Below are 12,334 nucleotides of genomic sequence, written 5' to 3'. Positions count from 1 at the left end.
AGGGTTGTGTTCCACGTGACACAAGCTCTCTTCTCTTCCTTCCAAAACCCTCAATAGCCCCAAAATATACAGCAGAACCTTGTAGACAATGGCATCACAGGGCAGCCAGTCTCAGTTGAGGACATCACCAGATAACCAGTTGCCTGAGGTGAGAACTCTGGAGTTGGTTAGGAAGTCCTCTTTCTTGGCTCCTGACTGTGATACAGTGATACTCCTCAGGGAGCAGTTAGGTGCTTTCTAAAACACAGGGGAGGGCATATCAGCCTGGCCATATATGGACAAAGACTTGCCAATTTCCCAAAGATCTGTTCTGCTTTCCAACGATATCATTCTTCTGCTGACTCCCCAGATCGAAGTACCTTCTGTGCCTAACAGCCCTTCCCAATCTCTCCTACAACTCAGCAAATTTTGCACTTTCTTTTTTTGTACTTGCCCTTTTCAGGCCTGGAAGGAGCTCCCTTCCCCTACTTCCAGCATACACTGCTTGTTTGTCTCCAATCTGCATTTCTTCTCCCGTTTTACTCTGTCATTCCCAGCTTTGGACAGTATCACTCTTTTAACTTCACTTTCATAGGAAAAGCCATGTATGTAATTGACACAAGTCAATACCCATTTATACAGAGTCTTGGAATAATATTCATCATTATTTTTCCTTGTAAGGGATTCCTCTCATCTGAAATGTAATGGACCAGCATTATTAGTCATCTCAATTTTCCACCCATACCACTTCTCCAGTAAGGTGAGCAATTACGGTTTCATAGTCATGGTTGATTACCAAGGCTGGAAAGTTTCCTAATTGTGTCTAAGGCTGGGATATGGACTAAAGAAAATATTATAGGAATATTCATCCAGGTTTGTGGTTCTGTAACAGCAAAGGTCTTCAGCACAGCTATGCTTTTCCATAACCCCATTCTAGAGACAATGGAGCTGGAAATGTTATCAAGGTTCCTCAGAAATTAATTTAAAGACTGAAGAAAAAAATTGATTGTGCTCAATAACAGCATCTTATCACCTTTGGCAGTTACAGGACAGTATGTACGACACCCACAGCTTAAAGGAGACATTTATTTTGCTCACAATTTCCAGTAAGTTCAGCCCACAGCTGGCTGGTTCCAAGGCAGAAAATGCACGGTAGAAAGGCTTGGCAGAGGAAAACTTCTTACCTCGTGACACCCAGGAAATAAAGAGAGAAGCAGGAAGTTGAGGTCAAGAATACACTTTTCATGCTGATTTTACCAGTCTCTGCTAATCATGCTCAGCCTCTGAACGCATGAGACATTTTGGGGACTTTTAGATCTAAACCATACCAAGTTGTCTATTTACAGATATAAAAATGTGGAAATAAACATGTAAAACCTAGAAACAATCTTTATAACACGCACTCTGTAAAATTTGGTAATAATTAAGTGCAAAATATGAAAAGAAATGTATCTCACTGAGAGGAGCTGTGGAATGTAGTGTTTCCAGGATGGATCAACTTGCAGATGCCCCGCTGTTTATTTTTACAGTCTGTGTTATCCTGGCTTGCCTTTTTTCATTTTAGCACACTCAATGCAATGGTGTAGAATTTGCTTTTAAAATGTGTTGTTTCACACATGTGGTTGTTTTGTTTGTTTTGCTCTAAGACTCTGAAATCCTACACGTGGATTTGAAAAATCAATCCTAACTAGCCAGCTTGGAAATGCAGTAGAATGGGTGTGTGTGAGGGAAGGAGGGGCTCAGGATCCCCTTCCTGGTTTAGTCGATCAGGAGCACATGGCCCCAGAAGGTGGGATTTAAGGAAACTGTGGGCCATTGGCCAGTTGGGGGCGCTGTAGCTCCGCAGTTTTTCAGGGAACCTTGTGTGTGGGTGTTCCGTGGTTTGGAAACTGACCCAAGAGAGTGGGGCTGAAAAGAATGCCAGGCTGCTTGCTTGGATCAGAAAGGTGATTTGAATGCACTGGATGGGGCCTGAACAAGTGGAAGTAAACACAGACTCACTGTCCGGGAAAGGTAAGGGTGCGGTGGGTCTCAATGTGCTCAGGTAAGCTCCTGCATGGGCAGTAGACAGTGGAGAGGCAGGGGGAGGGGGCAAAGGTGGGAAATTGGTGTCTGGTTAGGGGCTGGGGCTGGTAGAAGTGGAGTTGGTATGTTCTTGGCATGTGGGAAAGGTGCTTGCCCTGACCCAGCTTCAGTTTCGGGGCGGTGGGCAGGAATGGTGCATGGTGCATGGTACGCAAGGTACAGTCTGAGTTCTGCCATTGGGTGCAGTGGGCTGAGGGACCAGCAGGGAGAGTGAAGTCAGAGCACGACATACGCTTTTGTCAGGGAGACCAAAGCTGCAGCCCCTTTGACTGTTCACCCCTGGAGGCCCCGCACAAACCAGGAGATGCCTGGGCTTCCTGATGCTGTGATGAGGTTCAGCTTCCTCTGCTGTATGGCCCTTTGTCTCTTAGAAACAGGTGAGTCCTGGGCAAGGCTGCGAAGTCGCCAATCTATGTTACCTGTCCCTGAATACATCTGCTGCGGACGTAGTCAAGTCTGCTGAGGATGGCTCTGCTCAGTCCTTAGCTCCTGTCTCCTGACTCTGAGCTCCTCTCTCCTGATCCACAGGCTCTGTGGATGCGGGAGTCGTGCAAACCCCAAGATACCTCATTCAAGTTAAAGGACAACAAACAACACTGAGATGCTCCCTTATCTCTGGACACCTCTCTGTGTCCTGGTATCAACAGAAGCTGGACCAGGGTCCCCAGTTCCTCTTTCAATATTACAACGGTGAAGAGAGAGAGAAAGGAAACAATCTCGATCGATTCTCAGTACAGCAGTTCAAGAACTCTACCGCTGAACTCACCCTGAGGGCCTTGGAGCTGGGGGACTCGGCTCTCTTTCTCTGTGCCAGCAGCGTGGCACAGCGCTGCATGGTCCCCAACCTTCTGTACAAAAACATTTCTCTCCAATCGGGACGTGACCGGGAAAGCAGGTCTGCCGGGCAGCCTGGCTCAGGCCCTGGGAAGCTCACAGGCCTTTCCCAGATATTTGCTGCTGCCGCCGGCATGCGTGATTGTTTGATGCTCACAGAACTGGCGCCAGTTAAGTGTCATTTTACCTATCTGTGTATCTGCAAGAAAGCAACTTTCCCAGAGCTCATATTCCGTAGCTGGCTAATACCTGTTCCGCTCACACGTGTGCACCCTCTCACCATTCACCTAGCAGATCTGTCCCCTCCTCTGACTTCCCCTTCGCAGATCCAAATGAATAGGAAGGGCATGTTATGTACCGCATATGATTATTACGAGCTGCTTCCTGACAAGTCCAAGAAACATACAACTTCAAGGCCAAATGTATTCATGGACCCTTCACTGTGATGAGAAAGAAAGATACACTGTACTGCACTATGGTCTTCTTGCCACAGTACAGAGAGGGCCATGTGATCTTTTGGATGGCAGCCTGTAGCAGTGTGGTTTTGAAGCTGCAGAACAAAAGGGTGGGGGTATTTGTTAGGGAAAGTGCACTTTTCCTGTGCAGGACTTCAGGAATCACAGGGAAAGAATGTGACCATTGTCACTCACTAACTTCTTTTATTCTTTTATTTAGCAAACATTTTTAGGTCCCCTACTTTGTACAAGGCATTGTTCACAGTAGAAAATGGAAACCAGTGAATTTCTTTGAAAAGAGAGAAAACAAAGAAAATAGAAAAAATTTGAGTTATCCAGAGTCATTTCCTTAGTTTTTGAACTATTCAAATCAAATTTTCTTTTTTCTTCTCTTTTTCTCTTTCTCTGACTACCCCTTTCTGCCAGCTTTTTGTTTGTTTGTTTGTTTTTTCTGGTATCAGGAATCGAACTCATGACCTTGCTCTTGCCAGGCAGGGGCTGAGCTAAATCCCCAGCCCCTTCTGCCAGCTTTCAAATACTTTTTGTTATTTATACTCTTTCTCTGACTACCCCTTTATGCCAGCTTTTAAATACTTTTCATTATTTGTAGCAAAAACATTTAAATGAAGTCTAGCTTCTTAACAGATTTTTAGAAGTACACTGCAATATTTGTTTTACACATAGGTACAATGTTTTACTGATCTCTGGAATTTAAGTATGTAGCAGAATTTTATACCCTTCAACACGCAACTCCTCATTTCCACCACCCAACAGTCTCTGAAAACCAGCATCCTATTCTTTATTTCTAGGGGCCTATTTCAGAGACCTCCTATAAATGGAATTATGAGGTAGTGTCTTTTTGTAACTGACTTATTTCAATTAACATAATGTCTTCCAGGTTCATGAATGTCATGGCATGTAGCAGTTCTTTCTTTTTTTTTTGAGGCATCATGATATTCCATTATATGTATATACTATCTCTAAGATCTGCAGTATTAATTACATAACATCTGACTTTCCCTATAAAAATCGTCCATCACTTGAGTGGTGGGGGTCACTTACACACCTGCAAGCATAGGGCCCATGAAGGCACATTCCTAGTTCAATTCTGCTCCCTGGAAAAGTCTCAGAAAAAAATAATAATGCCATCATTTACTGATGATTTACTACATACCCAAAAGACTTCACTTGCAAAATTTCGTTTGTAAATTCAATTTTCACAGGAAATGCTAAGAGGAAAATGCTATTTTATTCTTATTTTATAGTTGAAGGAACTGATCTATAGTTAAATATTTGGATCAAATAAAATAGCTACTAGGATGTAGAACTCAGCCTCAGCTCCTGCTCTAAGTCTCATGTTTCTAACTGCACTATGATGCATGTTTACACAAAGAGGCACCTCTTGTCAAAATCAGAATGCAGTTCCTTTCATCCCTATTACACCTGATGGCTTTAATGAAATCATTAATAGAATTCAGTTATCCCAGGAGTTAGTGATGTACACAAAATGATATGCACAGGGTGATGTACATTGGGCTCTGATTCCCATTCCAACCCAAGGTCATCAAGACTGAAGTCAGTTTCTTGACATACTAGGTTGAGGGTTTTTTTTCTTCTATAAAAGGAGACCAACAATGCCTATCTGCATTAGTCAGAATTCTCCAGAAAAACAGAACTATTTGGAGCTATCAGCTTTCATCATGAGATATTTCCTAATGCACTCACAGAAGCTCATAAATCCAAAACCTGCAAGCTTGTCTGACGGTGCTGGAGAACTAGGAAGAGCTGATGCTCTGGTTCTGAAGCTGTCAGCTTGACCTTTCTCTCTTACCTGAGGGAGGGTTGGTCTTCTTGTTTAATGTGTGTCTTTAATTGATTACATGAAGCCTGTCCACATTACAGAGGGTAAGCTGCTTCATTCTATGATCAAAATGTTAATTTAACCTAATGTCAAAATATAGCAATGTAAATGTTATTTTTTTGTTTTTAAAAGAATAATAAAAAAAGAATAGCAAAATACTAACAACATAGATAAAAACAAAACAAAGCAAAAACAATAAAAATGATACAGGGTTTCACAACAAACTGATAGGAATTAACAGTGACTGTTATATTAGCAAAGTTGTTCAGATTACCAGAGGTAAGAATGCCAGATTGATGAAACCATTAAAGGAATAAAAAATTAAAAAAAAAAACATTAGAAATGATACAGTTTTACTAGACAAGATGGTAGGAATTCACCAATTGCATATGATTGTCTTCAAAATGTTAATCTTATTCAAAAATATTTTCAAAGAAATACTCAGAATAATATCTGGCTAAATGATCTGGACACGTGTGGCCCTGTTAAATTGTCATATGAAACTAACGATCACACCATAGTCACAGATGCATAAAACTTTACCAAGCATAAAGCACACAGCACATTTTCATCCCCTTTGCTGATTTTAGCCTTTTCCCCTATTCTCTGTCTACAAAGGCAAAAATGGAAACATATTTTCTAATCATCATGGAGCTGAAGACCTGAAAGTCACACAAATAAAAATATATACATGTGATTTATTACATGAAATTAACTGCAGAATGCAGCATACATCCCTAGCCAGACATGTAAAATCAACTTTACTGGTATGTAAGTTCTGTGTAATGCACATTACACATTTTAAATGAACTGGTCAGTGATTTTGAGCCATATATATGGTAACAAAAAGGAGAATTTGGGACAGGTGAGTCCAAAGCTACTGGAAAGCCGTAAGGACTTTCCCCAACATTCTAGACTGTAGAATTACTTGAAATATTAAAACTTGGGGGGAATTGTATCATTACAGAAATATAATAGGCAGGGTCTTAAAAAGTGTTTTACAAAAAGTCAGTAATGACTTGTGTCAATTCAGACAGATGTGTCCCATTCTAAGATCTGAATTAGGAGTGTGCGTTTATTTTACATTTGCTCCTGAGGGGGGCGCGGGGTGTGTTCCCCGGTGGCAGGAAGGCTGTGGGGCCCAGGCCGGGAGATTAGGGACTCAGAATGACTCCTCCTGAAGAGCTCCATCCCCCTTTGTCTAACAGGCGCCCATAAGACTCCTCTGTCCTGCTGGGCCCCTGCCATGGGCCTCGGTTTCCTCTGTTGTGTGGCTTTTTGCCTCCTGCAGGCAGGTGAGTCCTCGGCAGGGATTTCGTGTGGGATTTCAGGTCCTAGTCCGAGTCTTTCCACCAAGGCTGCGGCATCAGCTTTTTCCTCTTTCTCTGCAGGTCCAGGGAATGCTGGCATCACGCAGACCCCCAAGTTCCAGGTCCTGAAGACAGGCCAGCGCATGACACTGAGCTGTGCCCAGGATCTGAAACACGACCGCATGCACTGGTACCGACAGGATCCAGGGCTGGGGCTGAGGCTCCTCTATTACTCATATGATGTTAACATCACTGAAAAAGGGGATATTCCTGATGGATACAGTGTGTCTAGATCAAGTAGAGAGCACTTCCCCCTCACCCTGGAGTCGGCGAGCCCCTCCCAGACATCTGTGTACTTCTGTGCCAGCAGTGACCACACAGCGCTATACGGCTGCCTCTGCTCTGCACATTAATACCCGGGAGGCCCCGCACCCGGGAACTCAGGGACACCCTGGCAGAGATCTCAGCACAGGGATGTTGGGACTCCAGTGACACTGGGTTTGCACTGCCAGTGTGTATCTCCAGACCATCTCAACCAGCCCTGGATGCAGTCTGGATCCAGAGGTCTCCACTGTTGCTCCTTGATGGTGATTCGCTGAATCTGATTTTTCCAGTTGTAAGCTTGAGGGATACCATCCAGCATGGGACAGGGTTTGTGACTTGGACATACATGGGCTCCTTGTTCTGGAACCGCATCAGTTTTCTGGAGAATTCTCCCCCAGCCTCATCTCTCAGGTGGTCTCACTGCTACCTTCCTTCTCCATGAGGATGGTTGTGCTCCAGAGCCCCACCAGGTCCTTCCTCTTCCCACCTCTCTAGCCTTTCCGTTCCATCCACACTGCCAGGCGCTCATCCAAGCCTGACTCTTCTAGTTGTACCTCCTCTGGCATAGAGCTTTCCTTTTCTTAGAGACTAAGACTTACCTGGGCTGCAGGTCTCAGCAATGCTGCTTCCAAGGGAAATTTGCTCCCCTTTCTGCCAAGCTCAATTTCCCTTCTGTAACCTTGCAAGGCCTCATGTGCCTGCTACTCAGTAGAATTTAGCACAGTTAGAATTTTCTAGAACTTGGCGGATTATTTTTCTATCCAACTAGATTTTAAGGCTGTAACTGCCCCCTTATCCCCTTACCCGCCTTACTATACTGAGAACCTATTGTACAGAGAAAGGGTGAATGAAAGACTGACTGAATGGATGGAAGAACCAATAACAAAACACCTTAGATCACACAGTAACTTAGCATTAACTATAAGGAGAAGTCATACCCCTTTCTTTGATGGGCTATGGCGGGTCTTGGATATTATGGGTAATCTCCTGTCCTTGGTTGACAGATCTGGCTTCTTTTTCATAGCTTCAGAACCAGACTTTCTCCAAAGTCTCTTCTTTCATTCAGCTTCTTTCTTCACAAGAAACCTAGCCAGTTCAGAGCTCTACTTCCAGAATTTCATCCTAAAGTTTTCTTTCCTGAAAACCACTTCTGGTATCAATAACTCTGTGAAGTCTCCATAAGTGGGACAGAACCATTAGCAATATTATGAGAAGAAAAGCTTTATCATATGGATTAGCCCTTATTCAAATGTGGGGAGGGCTGAGGAAAAGCAGGCTAAAAGGGAAAAGGCAAAAGGCAAAGGAAGGGAGCCAGCTGGTGGCCGGAGCTCTTGGAGGGATGGTTCAGGAGCACAGGGTAGAGCTGTGGGAGATGAGGATCAGGGTCATCTGATGAGACCTAAAACAGGAGCAGGAAAAATCCATGAAAATCTGATTCTAGAGAAGCTCTTGTCCCTATAGGGCCTGCCTCCATGGGTATACGGCTATTGAATAAGCCTCACTGCTGTTGGCCAGCATATGGGAAGATAAACTAGGCACAGAGTGCAAGAGAGAGAAGGAGAGAGAGAGAAAGAGAGGGAGAGATGGAGGATGCTGTCAGTCTGTTGTGCACCTCTGTACGTACCAGTCACTCTATGCATGATCACAGTGATCTTCCAAGTGTAATGTTCAATCTCTTACTAGTATCTTTTAAATTCCAAATGAAGGCCTTCTTGACCACTCTAGGCCAAAACCATTATGGAAATGCAATTTCCAGACCAAGTAATTTGGTCACAGGATGGCTTCTCCCAAAATGATGCTTCTAGTCACCCACCTTCCTAACCCTGCTGTGGGCTGCAGACTCTTACTCACCTAAACCTATGATGGCATGTGATGGGATATCCCCATTCTAGATTCTCCTTTCATGGCTGTGGTTCCAGTTGTCCTACTCAGAGGCACAGCTTCAGCTGTTGCTGCTGTCTTCTTCATGAGCTGCCATGGTGCTGGAGTCTTGCCAATCAATTAATTCATGAGTAATGTGACCTTTAAGTCCACTCAAAGAAGACTATGCACCTCCAAAGTGGAGAATAATCTTTTTTCTCTGGATAAGTTAGAACTAAGAAATAAGCCAAGTACTTTTGCTTCTTAGCTGTTTTCAGTTGACGAATGAAGAAACAGATCCCCAAAGTTAAGACTTGGAACCCTACTGTTTTTCACATATCAGACCCCAGTTACCCAGTGGTAAACATTAGTGAGCTTCTGCAAGTGAAGTGGTCTGCTGTAGATTATGGAAAGCATTCATCTGTTAAACCAGCATGGCAGCAGTTACATGGATAAGCCAGTTTTTGACTTGGTATGGAAATTTCCACTTTGAAGTGTGACATATTCTTGAACTCAAATGAGTATAAAATCTACAAATGTAATTCTGGTACCCAGGCTCTTTCCTGGAGTTTTGAGTGAGTGGGAAAAGGAAAAAGAAAGGGTAGTTTTAGATTTAAAATTTTTTGTGTTTAAAATGCATACATATGCATATGTATAATCTATAGATATCCTTTCTTCCTTCCTTCCTTGTGAAAGCACAGAATGTGAGAATTCTGTATCTAGACAGCACAGAGGCTGAAAATTATGACCTATAAATTGATTTTGTTAAAAAGAAGTTTATAGATATTTAAATCAGTCACCCTGATTAGTGTTTTATAATGTAAATTTGGTATTACTGAGGTCGCAGGGATTGTAAAGGAAATGATGTCACTGTCACTGCGGGAACCACCCTGTGGTAACAAAAGATGCCTTTCCTTTTCTGTCTGACCTGGTGAGCCTCTGTCCTGAGCTGACCCTGCCATGGATACCAGGCTCCTCTCCTGGGTTACCCTCTGTCTTCTAGGGACAGGTGAGTCTGCAGAAAACCAAGCCATTTCATTGTGTATGTGTGTGTGTGTGTGTGTGTCCACGTACGCGTGTATATGCATGTGTGGGTTTATTTGAGTGCTGACTATAACTGTTTTTCTCATTCTATTCCCAACTCTGTCTTCACAGATCACACTGAAGCTGGAGTCTCCCAATCCCCCAGTTACAGGGTCATAAAGAAGGGACAGAATGTAGCTTTCAGGTGTGACCCAATATCTGGTCATAGTTTTCTTTACTGGTACCAACAGACCCTGGGACAAGGCCCAAAGTTCCTAATGTACTTCCAGGATGAACGTCCAGCAGACACCTCAGGGATGCCTCCTGAGCGGTTCACTGCTGAGAGGCCTGAGGCCACCTTCTCCAATCTGAAGATCGAGGGTGCACAGCAGGGGGATTCAGCTGTGTATCTCTGTGCAAGCAGCCACAGTGAGCCGCAGCCACCTCCTTCCTGTTCACAAACCTCCTTGTCTCCTGGCAGTCCCTAGAGCCCCTAAAGAAAGTTGAGAGTATGCTGTCTTTTGCGTAGAAAGTTACCACAGAAGAGCTCGGCAAGCGCTCTGGCTGTAAACATGGGTGGAAGGAATCCCTAAAGACCTGTTGGGTTCTAGAAGTCCTGAGCCAGTCCAACACTGCTGGTGAAGATTGGATGTCTTAGCACTGGCGATCAGAGCAGCCACAGGCGGCTTGTTCTGTGACTTTGAAGTTGTTGCTCACCTGCATCAGCTTGGGTCATGCACAGTGTACCTGTCCTCGGCCCACCCCATCTGCTGACACATCCGGCTGCTGAAAGGCTGGAGGCTGCACATACACTCCCTGTTTAGGACCCTCTTTTATCACTGTCAAGGTGAAAGTTTTCTGCAACATAGCAAATTTGTTTTCCATTTTGAAGTTAAAGTCTTTGCTGCATTTGTGACAATAAATTAATAAGCACAACAAATAAAGCTTCATTTCTTCTGCTTAGTTTACTAATTCCTTTCTTTCAGTTTGCTTTGTTTTCCAGAGTTTCCTTCCCTCCTGATACCTAGACTAGAGCATGCTTTTACTACCACTCCAGCGTCTTCTTAATTACCTAAATGAGTCTTCTACAGACTGCTGTTTAAATTAATAAGTTACTGGTACATTTTAGATGTACATAATAATCACATTCATTATAGGGAATTTGTACCTGTACACGGTATATTATGATTCTTCTTTTTTCCCATCCCCCTCCCTTTAACGCTTCTTCCCCTCCTTATATTTACAAAAGCTTTATTTCAGTTTTTTCCTCCTTTTCTCATTTATTTTCTTCTCCCCTCTTCCCCATCCTATTTGAACATTTTCTTCCTATTTCAAAATATCTATTATACATTTTGGTCCTTATTTACACTTTCAGTTTCTCACACCAGAGAAGTAATGCGGTATTTACACATGTGTGTCTGATTTATTTCACTTAAGAGTATGGCCTCAATGTGCATCCATTTACCTAGAAATGTCTCAAGTTTATCCTTATTTATTACTAAGTAGTACTCCACTGTATAAAAAAACACATCTTCTTTATTCATTCGTTAGTTGATGGACATTTGGACTATTTCCAAGATTTAGCTGTTACACACTGTGCTGCTATAAAATGGGTGTGTATATATCCCTGTCGTATGATGCTTTTAATTCTTTTGGGAAAATACCAGGAAAGGGAATAACTGGGTCAAATGAAAGCTCTAGCTTTAGTATTTTAAAGAAACTCCATACAGATGCAGAAACAACTCCAAACACACTCAGTTACCTTGTCTCTAACAAATGGGCCAAGCATATCCACTAGAAGAAAGATAGCTCTTTAATACATGGTACTGGAAAAACTGGTTTTCCACATGCTGAAGTAAAATTAGAACCATGTCTCTTACTATGCACTCAGCTAAAATCAAGATGGTTCAAAGATCTAAATATTAAAACAGAAACACTAAATTTACTGGAAAAGAGAATAGGTAGAATTTTTGAAGACATAGGTATAGGCAAAACTTTATGATTAAAACCTGAATCACATACGAAAAATTATAAAGAATCAGGAACTGGGATCTCATCTTATTAAAAAGCTTTTGCACAGCAAAAGAAACCACCAACAGAGTGAAGAGACAAACTACAGAGTAGGAAAAAGTTATTGCCATCTGTTCCTCAGATAAAGGACTAATATCTAGAATATATAAAGAACTCAAAAAAATCAGACCCCCACCTGTAAAGACCCCATCCAAAAGTGAGCATCTAGAATAAATACACATTTCTCAGATGAATAAATACAAATGGCAAATATATATGTGAAAAATTATTGGGCTGAAGATATAGCTCAGTGGTACAGCACCTGCCTGGCAAGCACGAGGTCCTGAGTTAGATTACTAGGACCAAAAAAAAAAAGAAGTTCAACTTCCTTGATCATTTGAGAGATATAAATTAATAGAACACCAAGAGTCCATCTCATTCCAGAAAGAATAGGTGTTATCAAGAAAACAACCAATAATAAATCCTGGCAGGACTGTGGGCAAAAAGGAATCCTCCACTGTTGGTGGGAGTGTAGACTGGTGCAACCACTATGGAAATCAGAATGTTTTAATTGTTATCCTAGACATTTGATT

The 12,334-nt window shown here is 42.6% G+C and overlaps 1 protein-coding gene and 2 gene segments (V, D, J or C); all 3 read left to right on the top strand.

The window, feature by feature from the left end:
* The first annotated feature begins 1,806 nt into the window (after positions 1-1,806).
* Positions 1,807-3,753, top strand: LOC102007567. Its single transcript, XM_005405391.2, has 3 exons — positions 1,807-1,992; positions 2,308-2,441; positions 2,593-3,753. Exons 2-3 carry the CDS (start codon positions 2,369-2,371, stop codon positions 3,342-3,344), a joined length of 825 nt encoding a protein of 274 aa, XP_005405448.1. The 5' UTR covers positions 1,807-1,992; positions 2,308-2,368; the 3' UTR covers positions 3,345-3,753.
* A 2,540-nt stretch (positions 3,754-6,293) lies between these two features.
* LOC102007911 lies at positions 6,294-7,779 on the top strand. The segment is given in 2 exon segments: positions 6,294-6,509; positions 6,606-7,779. Coding segments are annotated over 2 exon segments (381 nt in total).
* A 1,582-nt stretch (positions 7,780-9,361) lies between these two features.
* On the top strand, positions 9,362-10,657 carry LOC102008428. The segment is given in 2 exon segments: positions 9,362-9,717; positions 9,864-10,657. Coding segments are annotated over 2 exon segments (405 nt in total).
* The last annotated feature ends 1,677 nt before the right edge of the window (positions 10,658-12,334 follow it).

This window comes from Chinchilla lanigera, unplaced genomic scaffold, assembly GCF_000276665.1.
Source record: "Chinchilla lanigera isolate Chin_1 unplaced genomic scaffold, ChiLan1.0 scaffold00093, whole genome shotgun sequence".
Taxonomy (NCBI): domain Eukaryota; kingdom Metazoa; phylum Chordata; class Mammalia; order Rodentia; family Chinchillidae; genus Chinchilla; species Chinchilla lanigera.
Note: the sequence above shows the minus strand (reverse complement) of the source record. Positions and strands in the feature narration are given on the sequence as shown.

Coding starts and splice junctions, on each gene's coding strand:
- LOC102007567 (XM_005405391.2), top strand. CDS start 2,369: ATGCCTGGGCTTCCTGATGCTGTGATGAGGTTCAGCTTCCTCTGCTGT. Junction 2,442..2,592: donor CCTTTGTCTCTTAGAAACAG/GTGAGTCCTGGG, acceptor CCTGATCCACAG/GCTCTGTGGATGCGGGAGTC.